Source organism: Asterias amurensis, chromosome 18 (genome assembly GCF_032118995.1).
Source record: "Asterias amurensis chromosome 18, ASM3211899v1".
Lineage (NCBI taxonomy): Eukaryota > Metazoa > Echinodermata > Asteroidea > Forcipulatida > Asteriidae > Asterias > Asterias amurensis.
This window is the reverse complement of record NC_092665.1, coordinates 3648818-3671974: the sequence shown is the minus strand read 5'-3', so window position 1 is coordinate 3671974 and position 23157 is coordinate 3648818. Positions and strand designations below refer to the sequence as shown.

Genomic DNA, 23157 nt, shown 5'->3' with positions numbered 1-23157 from the left:
ATAAGTGCATTTGATTAGCTAAAACGTACCCGGGTTGACCCCTATCTGTCAAAGTACAATGGAATAGCTTTGATGTCATAATAGATGTTAAAATTGCATCGGGGATAAAGAATATTAGTTTTGGTTTTTACCCATACACCGATGTGTGTTAGCACTGTATACTCAGTACTTTCCCCGAGTCCTGTGAAAAAATATCACAGGCATGTTACTCGGGTGGGATTCCAACCCACGACCCTTGCAATTTTAGAGCAGTGTCTTACCAACTAGACTACCGAGGTTGCCCAGCAGCTAGAGGCAGTTCGAATCCTATGTTTTGGCAGCAGGTACCCAGGTCAGCCCCAGAGTGCCCTTCTTGAGTCACTTGGGGCTGGCCGGAGGTGCATGGCAACAACATGAGAGGGTAAGTGATTGTTTGGTTAGCTCTTGTCATGTCAGGGGCTCACTCGAATGAGCACCGCAGGGTCGACAAAGGGAAGGTAATCGAACGCACCATATAATTACTTCTCATCACCCAGGGGTATAAATGGGTACCTGCGAGGGTAGAGGTTGATACTGTAGAAAAAGCCTTTGGAGCGTTGCCGTGCGATAAAGGCAATCACACGACAACGACCCTGCCGGTTTTAAACGGCCATTAAAGAACTCGTCGCAACCCTTTTATTCCCCTAGTAAACTTGCGGGTACAACCGTGTGTAAATCTCTTGTGTGCGAGTGTTGGCTTCGAGAAGAGCAGGTGTGGTCTTGAACGTTTCAAACGGTACACTCTGCTCGTCTTCATTAGAAATTTTACACATGGTTGTACGCGCAACTTTACTATTTATTCATATGTTTCTTCCTACATTGAGCTGTGTTAATTAACGGATGTGAGGTATAGACGATGTGACCTGTGACATCACATGTTTACAAAAGAGCCACAGAGCCTGAACTTCCTGCAGGCATGATTTGTACACAGCTCAATGGAAGAAAATTTAAAATCTTATATTTTACGGAGATTGCACTGTCTAATTATTATCAACTTTTGATATGATTAAAGGGGGCACATCTCAAAACTTGTCCAGCTATTGCTTTCATAACTCTTGGTTTGATATGGAAATTATGACACAAAATGTCAACTTTCTCATAGGACCAGTGTAGTACAGTGCCTGCCAGAATGTACAAGGTCACTCTTATTGTAAACAAGGTTCACATGGTCTATTGATTATACCCTAAATTTGCAATACCTTGAAACAAAAGTATTGCTTCTGCATATTATTTGTGACAGTATGTTCAATAAAAAAATTGACATTGCCTAGATGTTATCAAAATGATGTATATATACACATGAAAGTGTGTTAATGCTTTAAGGTAGAAAAGTACAAGGAATTTTTCATTTTACTTTTTAAATCTAGCGGGTAGGCCGCAATTTCATCAACCATGATATAAAATACAGAACTTTTTATTTAAAGGCTTGTTACAAACACTTTAGCAGAGTAGATCATTTCAAAAGACTACAGTCCTGACCAAAATGCTTGGGCCACCCATTCCCAATGTCCCTGTCCACTTCCCCCTGAAAATATATATTCCCCCCCACCCCATCCCCCTGCTCGATGTTAACTGTGCAATGAGAGCCATCATGAAAAGGAGCCACAGGGGCCCTTGGAGATATGGTCGGGATCGTAGACTTTCGTATAATACAGCTCATTTCACCTTCTTTTACCCCCCCTCTGCTTTATATTCCTTTAGAAGATCCTGCCGTCCTGAAAGAAGAAAAAAGATTAAAGGTAATTGCTAAAATTCAATGTGTACAAAACTATGCTCGATTCTTGCTTGCCTCGTTCTCACCAGATTACACCAGTACAAACGAAATTGCATCGACTCCCAGTTAAGTTTCATACAATTTCTAAAATTCTTGTATTAACTTTCAAAGCTTAAAGGCAGTGGACACTACTGGTAATTACTCAAAAACAATTATTAGCATAACACTGGTCTTTGACAATTACCAATAGTGTCCAGTGTCTTTAAACATGTGAAACTCCCGCTTATTTATCTGAACTTGTTCACCATTATTTCCCTACTCTCCCGCTTATTTATCTGAACTTGTTCACCATTATTTCCCTACTCTGGCGTTTTACTATCATCTGAACAGTCATTGTTCACAACAGCTCACCATTACTCATCACAACTTCCCTTTTTATGGTCAAATATCTGACTGCGCTGACTGCCCTGTCCGGACTGACCAGGCCGACTGTCCTGCTTGGACCAACTTGGCTGGCTGACCTAAATGACCTGCCAGGACTGTCCTGTCCTGACTTACCAAGCTGATGACTGTCCTGCCAAGTCTGACCAGGCTGACTGTCCTACTTGGACCAACTTGGCTGGCTGACCTAAATGACCTGCCAGGACTGTCCTGTCCTGACTTACCAGGCTGATGACTGTCCTGCCAAGTCTGACCAGGCTGACTGTCCTGCTTGGACCAACTTGGCTGGCTGACCTAAATGACCTGCCAGGACTGTCCTGTCCTGACTTACCAGGCTGATGACTGTCCTGCCAAGTCTGGCCAGGCTGACTGTCCTGCTTGGACCAACTTGGCTGGCAAACCTAAATGACCTGCCAGGACTGTCCTGTCCCGGCTGACCAGGCAGATGACTGCCTGCAAAGGCCGACCAAGCCGACTGTCCTGCTTGGACTAACTTGGCTGGCAAACCTAAATGACCTGCCAGGATTGACTGGGCAGACTGACCAAACTGAATTGACCAGTCCGACCTAGCTGGCCCGACCATGCTGATAGACCTGCCTAGTGTGACCCATCTGACTGAGCCCCCGACCAGCCCGACTAAATTGCTCTTGCATCCCTGTATGAATGCCATCCTTCTCGAAGCATAAACAGATTTCTTGAGTTACAACTACTCCTATATGAGCATGACTCATTGAATCAATTTTAATCAACTATTACCTTTTTTAGATGTTAATCTGTAGTAACACTTGGTTCTTATGCAACATCTGCAAGGAATAATAAAAACAAAATGCAAAAAAGTATAGGATGAAACTTTGGGAAATTATCAAGGGAAACTATCTGAATGCCTGATTTTTATCCTGGGTGTTAATACCGAAAAACTTATATTTTTTCATCATCTTGCTTACACATGTATTTTCAGGCATACGGGTCACAATGCTAGTTGTGTTTAAGGGTCCCCTGGTCCTATCATCAGACAGTTATACTAATTCACAATAACAGAAAATATTAATTAAACAAGCTTTTAAAAAAAATTATTCGAGCTGCTTCTAGCTACCGGGCAATCACACTGGTCTAGTTGGTAAGACACTGCTCTAGAATTGTAAAGGTCGTATGTTGGATTCCCACCCTAATAATATGCCCATGATTTTCAAATTTACTGTACTTTTTGATTGTGGAAATAAACATTGCTTTGTATTGAGTTGACATGGTCAAAGATGTACATTGTTACTGTGTGTGCCTTATGTCGTTTGTGCCTAGGTCAATGTCAGTAATAAGGACGTGATATAAAAATAGTTAATATATTTTTTGAGTATAATTTACATAAACACACGATAAAAGAAATCAAATTAATAAATTGAGTTCCTACCATCAACCGATGAGGGCACATTCATGGCTGTAGTTTCAATCGTGATTCCCTCTACAGAAAAGATGTAAGTAAAATTGGGGAAAATCAACTTATACTGATGTCACACTGACTGCTGAAATCAGAAAATTAAGGCACTGGACACTATTGGTAATTACTCAAAATAATTGCTAGCATAAAAACTGACTTGGTAACAAGCAATGGAGAGCTGTTGATAGTATAAAATATTGTGAGAAACAGCTCCCTCTGAAGTAACACAGCTTTGAGAAGCACACAACTTGTGTGACAAGGGTGTTTTTTCTTCCATTATTCTCTCGCAACTTCGACGACCAATTGAGTTCAAATGTTCACAGGTTTGTTATTTTATGCATAATGTTGAGATACACAAAGTGAGAAGACTGGTCTTTGACAATAACTAAAGGTGTCCAGTGTCTGTAAGAGGGGTTCAATTCAGGTTTGTGATCCACTTATTTTCCAAGAGTCATTCAAGAAAGTGACACAAAAACAATTGTAAGTCTCTAACTTCACGCTAAATTGGCGAAATGCCATTGTATTTGATACTCTTCCAGTGCAAAATTTAGTAATATCCAATGACGTCACATTACAATACCAGGTCAGTACAATAAATGTTTAGTCATGCATGAATTTGAATGACATGAAATAATAATGGCATTGAAATTTGACATGTTAAACAAATAACTCCCCCGTGTGAAAGTGGTCATTGCAAGCGGTAGTCATGACCAATTCAACCAAAATAGCTATTGGTTACAAACGCCAAAACACACCCCAGGATATATGCCCTAACAACATGCCACTGAGACTGAAAACACCTAATTTGAATGTGAGTATACCTACCTAGTTCATGTTGTTCTTCAGTTGGTGCTGGTTTGTGTTCTGGAATGTGAGACGATAAAGTACATCAACGGTAACTAGTAATTACTACTGTACTACAAGTATATAAGCTTACTCTCTATGAACAATATAAGTACAGTTTTGACAAAGTTGACAAAATTTTATGTTCAAATCTTCTCTATTTTTATAATCTCTTATTGTATATTTGCTGGTTTTTACTCTTTGATGTTTGGATGTGTTTTTATATTGTAACTTAATCACAATTCAGCCATTTTGGCTGGTAAATGTAAGTTTGATTTTTAATAAACCAATAATAATTAAAAAAATAGTTTTTTTTATACATTTGGTATGCTTACTAAGGGAATAAATGAGTGGTGACGAGTTCTTAAACAGCCGTTTAAAACCGGCGGGGTCGTGGCCATGCAACCTTTATCAAACGGCCACGACCCTGCACAGGTTAATTATTAACTTGGCCGTTTGTACAAAGTGTATACTTTAAATGTATGCAAAAGTTTAAAACCGGCTGGGTCGTGGCCATGCAACCTTCATCAAACGGCCACGACTCTGCAAGGGTTAATTATTAACTTGGCCGTTTGTACACAGTGTATACTTTAAATGTATGCAAAATATGCAATGACAGTGGACTGAGAAAAAATACAAATAGTTATGTATTTTAGTAAAAGTTCTGAAATCCCGATTGTCTGTCCATATTTACAACTTTCAATTTACAATATTACAACGTTAGAATATGTTTCTTTATAGATGGAACCAGTCATTGGGTTAGTAGGCTGGCTGTATGTCACATGAAGCAGTTTTGGCAAATAATGCGCAGCAATCTTTGTTTATACAGAACAACATACATCTTTACGGGCAACTAAGAGTTTGTCAGACCATTTACCCAGTAGTCTAGGTTCCTAAAACCTCCTTGTGCTTTTTACGGGAATGCCCAAATGGCTAAATAAGGCCTACAGAATTTGATATAATTGGGTGTGTTCGTTTAGCTCCCCTGGGTCGACCCCAGTGCGTGGCGTTTTTTTTTTACCAGGACGAACGTGGGTAATTATCTGCACACACTTGTACTGGGGAAAAAAACCGCCACCTAATATCTTCCTGTGATAACAGTTCATTCACTGTTGAGAAAGCGCCCTCTATTGGTGATAGTCTGTGGGTGGTAGTGCTGTCTACATCCAGTATGTCGTTAAATATATAAACAATAGGAACATCTTGAACCAAGACTACAGGGTACCCGGTCGATAATATTTGGAGATGAAATCTTCTTCACATTCAGTTTTTTATGTAGCTATGAGAATATTGTTTAGTAGAAATAAGAATATTGTGAAGTTGCCATGCGAGATCATCTCGCATGGCCGAGATGATACTCACCTTTTGTCCATGGAAAGCGACCATTATTTTTCTTCCAAAGAAGTATCATAAAGACAATGACCAAGACACAGCCAATGACAATGACAGAGAGTATGCAGATAATAATTACTGAAGGCATATCCCAGTCATGGATAACTTTTGGAGTCACATTGTCTGTTGTACGGCCACCTGCAATTTGAATTGAAGAATACAAATTGAAAAAGGCGAGGCACACAGCAAATGATAAACGTTGAGGTATCTTAAAAGTGTACAAACATGCTACCCCTCATGTTTCAAGGGTTTATAATTTTCCTCCATAACTGAGGGAAGGTGGGGGTCTGCTACTATAGTGAACCGCTTGCCTATAATTATTCAAGTTTTTTTTTATTTTCCTCCAAAACTGAGGGGAAGTTTGGGGTTTAATTATTCAAGACAGCAATGTTTCTTTAATGATTCAAGGAAGCAATGTTTCTTTAATGAACTTTTGTGCTGGTTGTTAAAACAATTCATTGATTAATCTTTCAAGGTGAGACTTTCGAACACTAGGTGGCAGCAGACTGACTGGTTAAATTTCAATTGTTTACGTAATTCTTAGGCTGTGTCAGAAATGGCAACTTCAGTTACAGCTACACGTCTAGATCAGTATATCTGCCAATATTGAAGAAAATACATACGCGCGTGATTTAGCAGTAGCTGTAGCCGCAAAGTCGTCGTTTCGGACACAGCCTTAGCATGCTCACATTTCCAAGATCAATGGATTTACCTGGTGAGTTTGCTGCCACCTAGAGTCCCCCGTACTCTACCGTGCCGGTTGAATAAATATATATTTTATTGACCAAGCCAACAGCGGATGAGCCGCCAATTACAGGAAAGGATAAAAAACAATTAGTAATATTCATATAGCCTATATAAAAACAATCTGATATGTACAAAGTTAACAATTAAAATAGAATCATCTTAGGAAAGAAAATTAAAGCATACATTGAAGATTAAATAAAATAAAATATAGGAAACAGAAACAGACCACCATGAACGACTGTGAAAATATATTTAAAATAAATTTTAAAAGCAAAAGCCTACACTAAATTATAAAATAAAATAAACAATAAAAGACAAAGGAAAAAAAAAATAAATAAATAAAATGCGCGGACATGCACATAATGTTGTGATGAAAAAAGGACAAACACAGGTTCATTTATTGGTTGAGTTAATGGTCTGAGGTACTTTCGAAAGGAGAAATCTGTTTCGAGAAGAATAAAAACTGAAATAACAACTTAACTAGTAAAACTAGACTTACCTGTTTGATTAAGGGAATCTGTGGTCCCTTCTAGCGTTGGACTGGTAGGCCCTGAAATAGAAAATTACAATCGCTGAGTGTTTTACCAACCATGGTCAACTTAAATGGTGTTAAGAGTAACTATAAATATAAATATGAATAGTAAACTTAATAGTAGTATTTAGAAATGTTTGGGGTGTCATAAAACAAATATTGACTGCTTTTACTCGTGCAATGGTTAATACTATGACTCCCTCGGTGATCCCTGGAGCGTTCTATTTTGCCTCGGCTTCGCTTCGGGAAAAAAAAAACGCTCCGAGGATCACCTCGGGAGTCAAAGTTTTTAACCATAGCACTCGAAGCAGTCAATATTTGTATACTATCAACCTCTCCCCATTACTCGTAATCAAGAAAGGTTTTATAATGATAATTATTTTGAGTAATTACCAATAGTGTCCACTGCCTTTACTGTTTCTTTAATGAACTTTAATGAACTTTTGTAGTGGTTGTAAAAACAATTCATACTTTGATTAATCTTTCAAGGTGAGACTTTTGAACACTAGGTGGCAGCAGACTGCCCAGGTAAATTTCAATTGTTAACGTAATTCTTAAGCTGTGTCAGAAATGGCCAATTCGGTTACAGCTTCATGTCTAGATCAGTATGTCTGCCAATATTGAAGAAAAGGCAGACGCGTGTGATTTAGCCGTAGCTGTAGCCACGAAGTCGCCGTTTCGGACACGGCCTTAGCATGCTCACATTTCCAAGAATAATGGATTTACCTGGTGAGTTTGCTGCCACCTAGAGTCCCCCAAACTCTACCGTGCCGGTTAAATAAATGCGCGGACATGCTCATAATGTTGTGATGAAAAAAGCATAAACACAGGTTCATTTATTGGTTGAGTTAATGGTCTGAGGTATTCTCGAAAGGAGAAATCTGTTTCGAGAAGAATAAAAACTGAAATAACAACTTAACTAGTAAAACTAGACTTACCTGTTTGATTAAGGGAATCTGTGGTCCCTTCTAGCGTTGGACTGGTAGGCCCTGAAATGGAAAATTACAATCGCTGAATGTTTTACCAACTATGGTCAACTTAAATGGTGTTTGAAGCTTTGCATGCGTGGAGAATAAGAGTAACTATAAATATAAATATTATTAGTAAACTTAATAGGAGTATTAAGAAATGTTTGGGGTGTCATAAAACAAGTATTGACTGCTTTTACTTGTGCAATGGTTAATACTATGACTCCCTCGGTGATCCCCGGAGCGTTCTATTTTGCCTCGGCTTCGCCTCGGGAAAATAGAGCGCTCCGAGGATCACCTCAGGAGTCATAGTTTTAACCATAGCACTTGAAGCAGTCAATATTTGTATACTATCAACCTCTCCCCATTATTGTAATCAAGAAAGGTTTTTTAATGATAATTATTTTGAGTAATTACCAATAGTGTCCACTGCCTTTACTGATTCAAGGAAGCAATGTTTCTTTAATGAACTTTTGTAGTGGTTGTAAAAACACTTCATACTTTGATTAATCTTTCAAGGTGAGACTTTTGAACACTAGGTGGCAGCAGACTGCCCAGGTAAATTTCAATTGTTAACGTAATTCTTAAGCTGTGTCAGAAATGGCCAATTCGGTTACAGCTTCATGTCTAGATCAGTATGTCTGCCAATATTGAAGAAAAGGCAGACGCGTGTGATTTAGCCGTAGCTGTAGCCACGAAGTCGCCGTTTCGGACACGGCCTTAGCATGCTCACATTTCCAAGAATAATGGATTTACCTGGTGAGTTTGCTGCCACCTAGAGTCCCCCAAACTCTACCGTGCCGGTTAAATAAATGCGCGGACATGCTCATAATGTTGTGATGAAAAAAGCACAAACACAGGTTCATTTATTGGTTGAGTTAATGGTCTGAGGTATTCTCGAAAGGAGAAATCTGTTTCGAGAAGAATAAAAACTAAAATAACAACTTAACTAGTAAAACTAGACTTACCTGTTTGATTAGGGGAATCTGTGGTCCCTTCTAGCGTTGGACTGGTAGGCCCTGAAATAGAAAAATTACAATCGCTGAGTGTTTTACCAACCATGGTCAACTTAAGTTAACCAGGAAAACTTTATGCTGGAACAATATCATACGTATCCGAGGACCTTTTCAAGGTTTCAGGACAATCGGTTATAACTATGATTTGATTGTGAAATATCAGGCCTAAAAAAGAACACTTGCAAACCAATCTTTCACATGTTGAAAAGTCACGTTCCCTGTGTGGATTAGACATGTGCGGATTAGACATGTCACAAATACCAATTTAAATTTTCAGTAAACAGGTACCAGACTAATTGTCCATCAAGCCTCACTATGGTTACACCGCTTTGGATGGGAGATTATCATGATGGATTCTCCTCCTGAAATCTGCTTATCAACAAAAGTTACATGAGCAATCTGCTTTAAAACATACTGGTGGAAACCCGAGTAGAAGGCGTAGGAATAAAAACTGATGCATAATTTTTGTCTCATGAGACGAAAATTATTTTAATCATTTACAAACGTATTTTCATGACATTGTTTTACTCATTTCTCAAAAAACTACAGCACCCCAGTAAGTAATATTTGAAGGGAAGCTTTCCACTATCATTATCTTCAAACCCTGTAAGTTTAATGTAAATCTATGGACATTTTGAAAAGGTACCCAAATCCTTTAAAGAGGAGTCACAGGTACCACTGTCCTTGGAAAATAAATGTTACGACTTTAGTCATACCTCCAGGTCGTTGAGGTAGCGGGAGACACCCATCTGCTTCAAAGTTGACCGAGTCATACCCTACAGCACATTTGCATTCCGTGTCTCTACTTCCATGACACGGATTTTTCTGGAAGATTTTAAAAAAACAAAACAAAGCCAGCTAATTTTCATGAAGAATTGTCAAGTTTGTGCAGTTGGCATGGTTGGCAATTTGGGGATGAGAGAAAATGACACATTTAAGAAATAAGACATGTAGTTGGATGATACCACTTAAATTTGAATTCCTCAGACTATTGAGACAGTTGCTATGTCACATGATTAGGGGTAAGCTTTTGCGTAGTTACCCAAGAGACAGTGAACACCCATACACAATTCTGAATGGATGTGTATGGCACAATGGTTCGCTCATCTGGAGGTTGCTATACAAAGGATGCCCAGAACCATTTGACACAGCAACGTTCTCTATTGTCTGAAGAATTAAAATGTGAGCGGTACATTGTGACTAAGCAAGTCATTGACCAGACAGTATTCAAATCTAACTCGCAAAATGGCTCATTAAAAACTCATAAATGGCTCGTTACAAACTCGCAAATGGCTCATTGGAAGAAATGTTTATTTTCAACTAGGAAACTTCAGGTAAGGCCGGTTCATACTTCCTGCGAATGCTGAGCGAATTTGACGTGAATTCGACATCACAACTCCGTTTTCGCAGCAAATGTTTCACAAAGTTGAGCACACTAATTCATCGGTTGTGAATATGTGATGTCAACAATCATATTGCTTTCACATTCGCAGGAAGTATGAACCAGGCTTTACAGAGTCCAATTTCATAGAGCTGCTAAGCACAAAAATTTGCTTAGCACGAAATTTCTTCCTCAATAAAAACAGGATTACCAACCAAATTTCCATTTGTTGTATATTGCTTGTTACTCGTATTCAGCTGTTGTTTGCTTAAATCCTGAAAATCAAGTGGAAATTTTGTTGGTAATCCTGTTTTTATCAAGGAAGAAATTTCATGCTAAGCAAATTTTTGTGCTTAGCAGCTCTATGAAAATGGGCACTGATGTATGAAACAACTTACCACAGTCAGTGAGGGGCCAGGGCAGGTCTTGCATGGGAAGCCAGATGTACAGAAGTTTGGGTGTGGCATTATTTGACCCTCATCAGGCGTCAGCAGACGACATCTATAGTATCAGTTAAACAAAGGTTTTGATTTCATGATGAGTTTTTTGCCAATCAGGAACATGCTGAGTACTGGGCCCAATTTCCAAGAGCTGCTAAGCACAAAAATTTGCTAAGCATGAAATTGGTGCCTTGATATAAACAGAAGTACCAACAAAATTTTCAGGCGGAGCAAACAACACCTGAATACCAGTAACAAGCAATATGCAACAAATGGAAATTTAGTTGGTAATCCTGTTTTTATCAAGGAAGAAATTTCGTGCTAAGCAAATTTGTTTGCTTAGCAGCTCTATGAAATTGGGCCCTGGTGGGTTGAGACATTCGTCTGTGGTCTACACTACAAAAAACATGACTTCATAAAGAAAAGGTGTTTGTCCTCTAGATTTTTTGATTGACCGTATAAACCACAAAGAACAGGGACAGACTGGATGGGCCAGTCAAGAACTTTTCGGTCGAGTATCAAGTACAATGCTGCAGGGAACGCTATTTTTTTTCATCCTAGATAGACAGTAGATTATCAAATGTAGCTGAGCGGTTAAGAGCATCAAAGTCAAGTTATAGTGGTTAAGTCACCGGGGTTTAGGGTCAATTCCCCGTCATGGCATTTGTGTCCTTGAGCAAGACACCTCACTATAATTGCTTATCTTCACCCAAGAGTATAAATGGGTACCTGCGAGGGCAGACTTTGGAGCACCACGGCAGCTCAAGGCTGTATACACCCCACACCTAGAACTGCAAAACAGGTTCGTTCCACTAATCGTCTCTAGCGGAAGAAACCTCAATAGTTCTAGGAGTAAAATTCTCCCCGGGGAGCTGAGAACGATTACAGGAATGTTATTGGCCCAACGACCATGGCACTAAAATGTTAAGCGCATTATGACAGTAAAATATGGAAATATTGACTGCTAGGAGGGGCACAGTTAAAATTATAGGCCCAAGTTGATGTCAAAACCATGACTATGAACATCAGCGAGGGGCTATAATTTTAACTGTTCCCTGATTATTAAGCAGTCAATATTTCTTTCTAATCAACAACACTCTGACTCTACGATGAAAGGTCGTCTGCGAAGAAAGGTCGCGCCATGACACGGAACGCTAGCGTACATTAAACATATCATAGTTGCGTTGTTTTCAGGGCGGACATAGTCAATTGACCATGTCCCGGGCATACACTATGACGTCATCTTGATAGAAAAAGGGGCATAGCTATTTCCACGACTCCATTTTTAACCAATCAGATTAGAGGATTCTATACATGAGGTATATAATGCGTTATATAACACTAAGTATTGTTTGAAGCTTTGCATGGTGTGGAGAAATAAGAAGAAACTATAAAAATAGTAAACTTGCGGGAACAACCATGAGTAAATCTTGTTGTGCGAGTGTTGGCTCTGAGAAACCAAACCGAAAGCGAGCAGATTATACCGTTCAAATCGTGGAGACCCACCGGCTCTTCTCATCAGAGCCAACACTCACACAAAAGAGATTTACACATGGTTGTACCCGCAAGCTTACTATTTATTTGTAGTTTCTTCTTATAAGAACTACTTAGAACGTTATTAACTTCACTTACTCTGTGTGTGACGTTGACGTACAGTTAGATACTAAGACTTCTCCTATCTGACAGAGGTCACAGCTCAAATTAGTTCCATTATAGTAATGAACATAAGTTAGACCTTGGTGCCCTCCTCCTTCTTCGTTTAGCACACAAGGTTCTCCCTGTAGAAAAAAATGCAATTGAACAACAATAATATTTAGTACATTATATAAGAACTTAAAGGGTCTATGTACTTTTTGTAGGACAAAAAACACAATGTCCACAGATTTACACCAAACTTACACAGTTTAAAGATAATGATAGTAGAAAGCTTCCCTGAAAATATTACTTGCTAAGGTGCTGTAGTTTTTGAGAAATGAGTAAATCAATGTCATGAAAATAATTTTCGTCTCATTGATCATGAGACGAAAATGATTTTAGCATGTAAAAACATATTTTCATTACATTGTTTTACTCCTTTCTCAAAAAATACAGCACCTCAGCAACTAATATTTTCAGGTATGCTTTCTACTATCATTATCTTCAAACGGTGTAAGTTTAATGTAAATTTGTGGGCATTGTGTTTTGTGTTACAAAAAGTACCCAAATCCTTTTAATGTAAAATGCACTGTGCTGACAGTGAAAACAAATTACAATTTTGTCATAATTCCAGTGAAACAGCACAGCAAAAAAATGCAAGATGGTAGCGCAACAACTTAACTAAAACAGCGAAGCTGCCATGGTGAGCTGCTGATCACCAGATAGAACCAATGACTGACAGAAAACCAATCATTTGATCAACTGATGGTCAAAGGGGTGGGGACATTGACAAGTATGAAGTAATGAACATAAAAGGTTTTCATTGCTTTCTTATGAATCTTTATGTAAAAAGCAATAGTTTGAAGTCAGTTCATCATTGAAATAAGGAGTTATGTCTATGAAAATGTTTTGTTTGTGTTTTAGATCATTCAACTGAAACCTGTGATGATTAATTCTTTGAGTTTTATCTTTTCATATGAATCTACTTGAAAGAAGCAATGTTTGACTTAAGTTTCAAGTCAGTACATCATTGCAATAAGGAGTTATGACCATTTAATGTTTTTCATTGCTTCTACATCAAGATGCAGTTCACATAAGCACACGCCAAAAGGAAACACATTTACTCCGCTCTTGAACGGCACATCAATTTTCCTATGTTTAACATGTGTAAGGGGCAATTCTATGCTGAAATTGCAATTTTGTATTGAAAGCTTGCAGAGGGCACCACAGTAATTGCTTTTGATGCCATGGTTATTTCAAGGCCTGTCTACTATTTCATGATGTCTACGATTTCTAATGATAATAATAAGAATTTGCTTTGCAAATGCCGATTTGGTATTAAGACAGGGCTACGTAGCCGATATGCAGGCTGTACTTCAGAAACGCCACACTAAAGGCTGCCCTCAAATGCCTTTGTGTCCCTAGTCATTGCCTTTGTGTCCCTTGTCATTGCCTTGGTGTCCCTAGTCATTGCCTTGGTTCTGCAGGGTAAATTGCCTCTATGCCCCTTGTTGTTGCTTTGGTGCCCTTGCCTATATGTACAGTACTGACTCCATGTCATTGGTTTGGTGACCCTGCTATTGCTTCCATGCCCCTATTCATTGCCTTGGTGCCCCTGTTCATTGCTTACATAGCCCTAGTCATTGCCTACATGGCTCCTAGTCATTGCCTTAGTACCCATTCTAGTCATTGCCTTGGTGCCCCATCTATAGTCATTGCCTTTGTACCTAGTCATTGTCTTAGTGCCCCTACTAGTCATTGCCTTGGTGCCCCTACTATACTCATTGCCTTGGTACCTCTACTAGCCATTGCCTTGGTGCCCCTACTATACTCATTGCCCTGGTACCCCTACTAGTCATTGCCTTGGTGCCTCTACTATACTCATTGCCCTGGTACCCCTACTAGTCATTGCCTTGGTGCCCCATCTATAGTCATTGCCTTTGTACCTAGTCATTGTCTTAGTGCCCCTACTAGTCATTGCCTTGGTGCCCCTACTATACTCATTGCCTTGGTACCTCTACTAGCCATTACCTTAGTGCCCCTACTATACTCATTGCCCTGGTACCCCTACTAGTCATTGCCTTGTTGCCCCTGTCCATTGCCTCTATGCCCCTAATCATTGCCTTGGTGCCTCTGCCCTCATAAGGTGCCTCTAACTGGGAGGCATCTAAGTACAGGATAATGTGTATACTCGAAATTGCAAGAGTTTCATTTTAAGGTGAAATCTAGAGAAACGGAATGACCACTAGTGAATTGAGAACCCATCAAACACTACACATGCAGCTCTACCAGTTAATCTACAGGATGTGTACGATACTAATGTACAATTTCAGCCCACTATGATAGATGCTGTATCCTCAACCATGTAACCTACAAGAAGAGGTATTACCAGGATTGTAATAAAATAATAAAGTCTTGTAATGCGCACATATATACACCCTGCTGGGTGTTCAAGGCGCAGTAAAAAAACAAAATCAGAAAAGAAAACAGACACAACAATTTAGTTCTTGGAAACCTGTGTCATAAGAAGTTTAAAGAAGAGATTTGAATTTTGTGCTACAAAATTAGATAAGATCTATGATTAAGTGGTAGAGAGTTCCAGATGCGGGCTGAAAAAGAAAAAAGATACTGCAGCATGTATTGTCTGCTACGCAAAAACTTAGTGCGCTTGATGTGTGCTCTAACAAATTGCTCCAACCACTCTTTATGTAGACTTGTGGAAAAGTCGTTAAAGGTCTGCCACGGTGATAGTGCTCCGCGATTCCCGCGGTTGTCACGCGAGACTATTGGCCCCGCGAGAGTACTGCTCTCACGACTACGGTCCCATTTACTGAGCTCACGACTACGGTCCCATTTAAAGGGGAGTAGAAGTCGGTTACCAGCAGTTCACGCGAGAGCAGTGATCTCGCGAGAGCACCACCACAACTCAACTTCCTCACCTCGGCAAACCAAACAACTTGTCCACAAGTCTACTCTTTATGTGAAATGTGGACAATATACAAAAAATTCAAGTGCTACTTGTGATGATACTTTTAATGATTCGTTGTAACAAAAGTTCAAAAGCACGTTATCCAATGTTAACTACCAAACAAGTACATCCTCTAAAACCTACAATGATTTTATGTCAGATGTTAAGTGATACCTGGTTTACTGGGAATACAATTTAGTGTTTAGTTTAAGGTTTTGTAGTAACACTATGTAATAATCTCTCTGTAAGTTGTGGTGGGTTCTGAAGAGAACCAGTTGTGTGTCTTAAGGTCAAGTTCAAGCGAGGGACTAAAGTCGACCGTTGGTTGATTTTGCCATGAACCCGTGATGTAATGAATTGTGGGGTGATTGTTAGGTAGTAAATGTGTGGGGTGTTTTGAAATTGTGGGGGCGAACCCATGATGTAATGAATGCTGAGTTACCATGGAACATTGACAAGTGGTTGATAAATGGTCGCTGTTCGAACTTGCCCTTAGATTGTGGGGTGATTTTTAGGTAGGAAATGTGTGTGGTGTTTTGACATTGTGGGGGCAAACCCCGCAATCGCACACAAATTTGCTTAACATGAAATTTCGTCCTTTTTATAAAAACAGGATTACAACCAAATTTCGATGTGGTTTTTTTTCAGGATAAGCAAACAGCTGAATGCCAGTAACAAGCAATATATATGCAACAAATTAAAATTTGGTTGGTCATCTTGTTTTTATCAAGGAAAAAATTTCATGCTTGAAGTACATTTTTGTGCTTACAGGCTTTATGAAATTGGGCCCTGGTTTTTTCACAGCTTACAGAGAGATAATTATTACATGATGTTACCACACACCTCATGCTTAGCACAATTCACAGGCATAGCATCCACATAACATCAGGATTTTAAACCAAAGGATGGAGGGGTTGGATTGGTGCCACAGAAATATCCAACTACACAAAGTGTTAGGGTTACGAAAAAAACCAAAAACAATATTGATTTAACAAAAATTCAGTTTGTTTATTCATAGGAAAGGGAAGGTAAACCAGGGCAATTAAAACAAGTAGTAATAAAATCAGACTAATGAATCAAAGAACCAACATGCCACAGCAGATGCAGTTAAAAAAGTGCAACAAAGAACTGAATTAATGTATACCTACCAAAACGTTGATTGTTGCCATTGACACTTTGGCTAAATTGAAATCAATATTAAACTCTTTTAGGTTATATGTATATATAAAAAGCAAACTTGTGTTTAGATTTTGTGTCGTCTTTAAAAGGCACTGGACACTATTGGTAATAACTCAAAATAATATTTTTAAGCATAACAAACTTACTTGGTAACAAGCAATGGAGAGCTACTGATAGTATAAAACATTGTGAGAAACGGCTCCTCCTGAAGTAATGTAGTTTTCGAGAAAGAATTAATTTTCCACTAAAATATTTGAATTTGATTTTGAGACCTCAGAATTAGATTTTGAGGTCCCGAAATAAAACATCTGAAAGCCGTAAACTTTGTGTGACAAGGGTGTTTTTTCTTCCATTGAAGTGCCATCTGGGGAAATCTGCGCTGGGTAGCACAGTGTATTTTGCTCAGAGTGCTAGGCGGAATTCGTTAGTCCTGGGCAGGCTCGCCCAGCACCGCCCACCGTGGCTACGAGTACAACACTGAACCCTTTTTTTAAGTTCAAGGTCGATGGATTTGATTTTAAATACTTACCTTTGGTCCTTCAATAAACTCCTGGCCAGATGCTGGTTGAAAGCACACAAAAAATATCATGCCTGCAACCACCTATATTTAAAAGTGGAACTTATTAGAGTATAAAAGAACATTTAATTTGTATAATATTATAAAACTAATATTCCAAGAGTGGCCGGAACCCTTACAAAGTTACGCAAACAATTTGCTATTCACTTCAGCGATTGGTGTACATGTAGTTACAGTACCAACCAATAAAAGTGTTGGAAACATCTATGAGCAAGTTCGAGTGTGCACAATGGTTAACTAAAGGTTGACCATTTTGACTCGAACCCAGGCTGATCGACCATTGGTTGACTACTGTGGTCGGCCATTTGGAACCAGCCTCGAGCCCATGGTTTCTTCACTGGTCCCAACAGCATGTTCCATTTTAACATGTGTTAAGTGCAGAGGGGAACCAGTGACACTTTAGCGAAAAGGTGGAAGGTTGACTAGACTACCAACGAGTAGACTTGACTCAAGTCCCAATCCCGTGCCATCCCCAGGAAACTACTGTTTTGAGATGCTCTGCATTCCAAAACCTGTTCCGCATGCGGGACAGGGACTTGACGATGTCGCAGTCGCCTGATATGTAAATGTATTCACTTATGAATATGTAACATTGTTACGTGATACGCTTTGACCAATCAAACGCACCCAAAAAGAAGACTAGTTCATTTGTCATTTGTGGGTTAAGTACTTAGTTGATGATTGAAATATTTTTTTTTAATAACCAATTAATTATAAAAAAGAAAGCACTAAATGTTCATTTGAATTTAAGTAATATGTTGTAACATACATTGGGGTCGTTTTTTTTCTTAAAATTTGAATTTTGGGAAGTGCAATAAAACGACTTATGACACCGACACCCCCTTGCCTGCTAATGAGTTTACCCGCCCCACGTGCGTGCCGCGTATAGACGCGTGCATTACAACGTCTTCTACTGTGACGTCACAGAGTATAATGAATATTTTACCGGCGGGCAGCACTTCCACGCTCCCATTGGTTTTGTACATCTCCCCATTTGGGGAGATTTTCCCATAACAACGTGCAGAGTAAGAAACGACATCGTCAAGTCCCATTCTCGGGACCACATTTTGACGGTGAGCGCGCACTGTACTGTGTATGCTACGTGTTGTTATAGTAAGTTTGGGTATATGCTTAGGGACCTCTCACACGAGAATGGGACTTGAATCAAGTCTAACCAACGAGTCGTTCCGGTGAGTACGTCACTGCGCATGTGCGTTGCTAGTCTGTGGTCGACCACTGGTGGACTAAATGTGCGCACTCCAACTTGCTCTATGCTGTGTATGCATTACCACTGTAATTTACGTAAGTTTTGGTCTTACCGTTGCGAGAGATAGTCCACCACTTACAGTGTAAATGGCAGACTATCTCTCGCAGCGTAAGACCAAAACTTTTAAGGTTTCAACACACGATGAAGTGCAAGTTTCATTGTAAAAAATTGTTGGATATGATAAAAAAAATCATTTAGTTTTTGATTGTGAATAATGGCCTGTTATCAATGATGACACACATATATGACATAGGCCTATATGAGGAAAGACATGATTGATACGAAAATTTAATATCAAATGATAAAGGAGATATTCCTTTTTACTTGGTAAAAATTATCTGAAGAAGTAATGGTGGCTAGACCCAGTAACTGGGGAGCTGTACTCCTTTTTTCCGAGTTTTGACATTATCAGTCTAACTAATACTAAGTGGTGGCAGGATACAGAAAGTTCAGAGTTCTCCACCTTTTGACCACATGACCCTTTGGCAAAAGAAAGAATTGGAACGAAGGAAATAAAGAAATATAAAGTCTACCAATCCATTTGTATTATTGTAATCAACAATCAGGCTCTGCTTCACCGCTTCGCCCATCTTTGGTTGGGTGGACTGGACTGCTGAGTGCTGGAGGAGGAGCCCAACAAAAATGTTTAACATCACACATTTCTGATTAAAATAACACATTCCTGATAAATTAACAATTTATTCACTTACCAAGTATGCTGAAAATACTGTTTTTATTATCGAGGAGTTCGATGAGTTGTCTATATGGAATGCCATATCTTTGATTATAATGAAAATCGGAAAGAACAAAAATTTGGTTTCGTCGTCGTCGGCTCCGTTGTTTCTCTACAACCCATCCAGAATGTTCTTTGCAATAGTATGCGCGCAGACATTATCATATGGGGCGCGCGGGGGGCAGCGGGCCTAATACTGACGTCACTGGTACGCAGTACCAGCAAAACGTACAGATTTCGAAACTCGTGGCAAAAATAAAGGGAATTCCCCGCAGCTGTATCGATGTTGACGTCATTTACTCAATAACTTATTGTTTTTTTCCTTTCAACAAAGTATCATGACAGACGAACGTTTTATCATAGTTAGGCAAGGTTTTGTTTTGTTATAAAGGAGAAAAGAATAAACAAATTTCCGTGATGCAGTTTTTGTAGGACACAAAAATAGTGATAGTGTAAACTAACCTTAAAATACTACTAGCTGGGGTGCTGTAGTTTTTGAGAAATAAGTAAAAAAAGTCACAAAAATAATTGTAGTATAAGACGAAACATATTTTTGAGTGTAAAATGTATTTTCAGGACATTGTTTTACTCGTTTTTAAAAAAAAACTACAGCACCTTAGCAAGTAATATTTTAAGGTAAGCTTTCTACTTTGATTTAAAACCTCAAGTAAACCATGTGGGGAAATTGACTGTACACTTTACACATTTTTTAATGATTTGAGTTAAAGGCGTGTACACTATTGGTAATTGTCAATGACTAGCATTCACAGTTGGAGTATCTCAACATATGCATAAAATAACAAACCTGTGAAAATTTGAGCTCAATCGGTCATCTAAGTTGCGAGATAATAATGAAAGAAAAATAACCCTTGTCACACGAAGTTGTGTGCGTTCAGATGGTTGATTTTGAGACCAAGTTCTAATTCTGACGTCTCGAAATCAAATTCAAGGAAAATTACTTCTTTCTTGAAAACTATGGCACTTCAGAGGTAGCCGTTTCTCACAATGTTCTATACCATCAACCTCTCCCCATTACTCGTCACCAAGAAAGCTTTTATGCCAATAATTATTTTGAGTAATTGCCAATAGAGTCCACTGCCTTTAAAACAAAGATAAGTTTACTGGGGCTGGGGGGGGGGGGTGGGTTCATTGCTCTATAGTTCTACAGTGGGGGGGGGGGGGGGTTGGTGATACAAGTTGGGGTGGCAAATACAGCTGCAAACTATGCCAGCAGAAAAACAGGGGCAAAGCCCTTCTATTTCTGATAAGAGCGTGGCTATTCCTTTCGCCCCATCTGAAAAAGGACAAAGCAATTATGGTTATGCGTCTTGCTCATTGGCTTGGACCCCACAACAAACACTCCGACTACTTAAGTTCAGTCAACCACTCAGTCATGACTCGGACATAATAAATATTTACAAGGAAATTTATTAAGTTTATTCAGCAAATAGCATTTACAATGCAAAACACTTTGCATATATATATTGCTTTTAAAGGAACACGTTGCCTTGGATCGGTCGAGTTGGTCTTTAAAAAGCGTTTGTAACCGTCTGTTATAAAATGCATATGGTTAGAAAGAAGTTTTAAAAGTAGAATACAATGATCCACACAAGTTTGCCTCGAAATTGCGTGATTTTCCTTTGACCTCATCGACTAACACGGTCACCGCCATTTATGGGAGTCAAATTTTTGACTCCCAAAAATGGCCGACCATGTAAGTTCGCAAAGTAAAATGAAATCCACGCAATTTCGAGGCAAACTTGTGTGGATCACTGTATTCTACTTTTAAAACATCTTTCCAACCATATACATTTTATAACAAATGGTTACAAACGCTTTTTATGGACCAACTCGTCCGATCCAAGGCAACGTGTTCCTTTAAGCCAAATGGACTACAATTCAGGCCAAGATCATATTGGGCCATACGCAATAAACATACCCCCATCACCCCCACCCACCCTCAATGTTGTTAACCCCAGCTGGAGCTCAGACCACAAAATGAGAGCCAACATTGAAAGGAGGGGCGGGGGCCCAAGGTATGGCCGTGATTGTAGATGACTTTCAAAAAGGGTTATCTTTGGGAAAATATCAATACAAAACTACTACAAAAGGTTTAACTGTAGTATATAAACTGTATTGCTGATCATGTTTTGGAAAAGCGCAGTATAAGTACCTTTTATAATTAATTTATTATGTATTTATTGCTGCTGCATAGTGATTTATTTCAGTACAAACATGATTGTGTTTACCGGTAACCTTCTAAATCGAAAAATGTATCCAAAATACAAATGTGCAAGAATACACCGAGAAAGACTCTGCTATGTTGAAAGATGAGGCTGTTAAACATTTTGCATTTCTACAATATTTCTACAATATTTTGGTTGGTAAGCAACCTGCAGCCGCTTGTTCCCTTTTGTTCATTTGAATATAATATTCACAAGCTTATTGAATAAAATATATATACTCTCATTTTTTTATTATTATTATTATTTTTGTTAAAGCCATTGGACCCTTTCGGTACAGAAAAAAAAAAAAAGTTCACAGATTTACAAATAATTTACAGGGTTTACAGAAGGTAATGGTGAAAGATTTCTCTTGAAATATTAGTCCATGAAATGCTTTACTTTTTGAGAAAACGGTAAAACAATATAAATTCTCGTTAACGAGAATTACGGATTTGTTAAAAACACATGTCATGACACGGCGAAACGCGCAAAAACAGGAGTGGGTTTTCCCGTTATTTTCTCCCGACTCCGATGTCCGATTGAGCCTGAATTTCCACAGAATTGTTATTTTATATACAAGTTGTGATACACGAAGTGTGGGACTTGGACAATACTGTTTACCGAAAGTGTATAATGGCTTTAAAGTACTGTGTGTATGTATGGCTTGTTTACAGGACACACAGTTGTTTGGCCATAACAACAATTAGATCCATGTTAAACTCTATCTTTTTTTACAAATTATTTCATCACACTATTTCATAATGTACATTATTAGGCCAGTGACCCAATGGAAAATTCAGGCACTTGAACAATACCCACTTACCGCTTGCATTGTATCCCTTGAAAAGGCGATTTACAAGTCTTACTTATTATCATTATTAAATGAACTACAAGTGTATAGTGGCAGTGTAAAGACTACTTCCTAGTTATTTTATTTTATTTTAATTATATTATGAGTGATTGCATTGAGGGGATAAAATTGGAAAAATACTACATTTTTGACAAATTTGTTGTGTCTATTGATCACTATTAATAAGTCTATTTAACAGCCTATTAGGCCTATATTGCAATCTATATTGCTAAAAGAATAGTCAAAAGTGTTATGATAAACTGCTTCTGAAAACAGTTTAGTGACCCACCTCTTTTCCCCATAGTTTCCGATATGTCTACATAACTTGCAGTTTAATACATGACAAAAGTACAAAGTTGTTCTTACAATATATACAAATATACAAAAATATGTTTTAAAGTCTCCTGACGATGACTAGAGCAAGCTATTTGAAATGTTGAGACCAATTTCGAGCTCAATCTGCGGTAGTGCAGTTAATAACAATGTTATAAGCTAAAATCCCAGCCCATTTTCTATACCTTCCGCCCAGGGCCCAATTTCATAGAGCTGCTTTTGGCACAAAAAGTAGCTAAGCACAACAAAATTATGCTTACCAGAATAGTCAAAAGTGTTATGATAAACTGCTTCTGAAAACAGTTTAGTGACCCACCTCTTTTCCCCATAGTTTCCGATATGTCTACATAACTTGCAGTTTAATACATGACAAAAGTACAGAGTTGTTCTTACAATAAATACAAATATACAAAACTTTATAAGTAAATATGTTTTAAAGTCTCCTGACGATGACTAGAGCAAGCTA

The 23157-nt window shown here is 38.6% G+C and overlaps 1 protein-coding gene across 3 annotated transcripts; it reads right to left on the bottom strand.

Moving 5' to 3' along the window:
* Nucleotides 1–1580: 1580 nt before the first annotated feature.
* On the bottom strand, nucleotides 1581–19396 carry LOC139951048 (uncharacterized). 3 transcript variants are annotated; one of them, XM_071949865.1, is made up of 14 exons: nucleotides 19261–19329; nucleotides 17236–17307; nucleotides 16676–16707; nucleotides 12557–12702; nucleotides 10883–10985; nucleotides 9820–9928; nucleotides 9056–9106; nucleotides 8058–8108; nucleotides 7087–7137; nucleotides 5811–5978; nucleotides 4431–4469; nucleotides 3579–3629; nucleotides 2930–2976; nucleotides 1581–1733 (listed from the first exon to the last, which is right to left on the bottom strand). In XM_071949865.1, exons 3-13 carry the CDS (start codon nucleotides 16694–16696, stop codon nucleotides 2966–2968), a joined length of 801 nt encoding a protein of 266 aa, XP_071805966.1. In that variant the 5' UTR covers nucleotides 16697–16707; nucleotides 17236–17307; nucleotides 19261–19329; the 3' UTR covers nucleotides 1581–1733; nucleotides 2930–2965. The 3 variants fall into 3 exon arrangements, with proteins under 3 accessions (XP_071805966.1, XP_071805964.1, XP_071805965.1); XM_071949863.1 differs by lacking the exon at nucleotides 16676–16707 and having other exon boundaries at nucleotides 19261–19396; XM_071949864.1 differs by lacking the exons at nucleotides 8058–8108; nucleotides 16676–16707 and having other exon boundaries at nucleotides 19261–19396.
* Between the last annotated feature and the right edge of the window lie 3761 nt (nucleotides 19397–23157).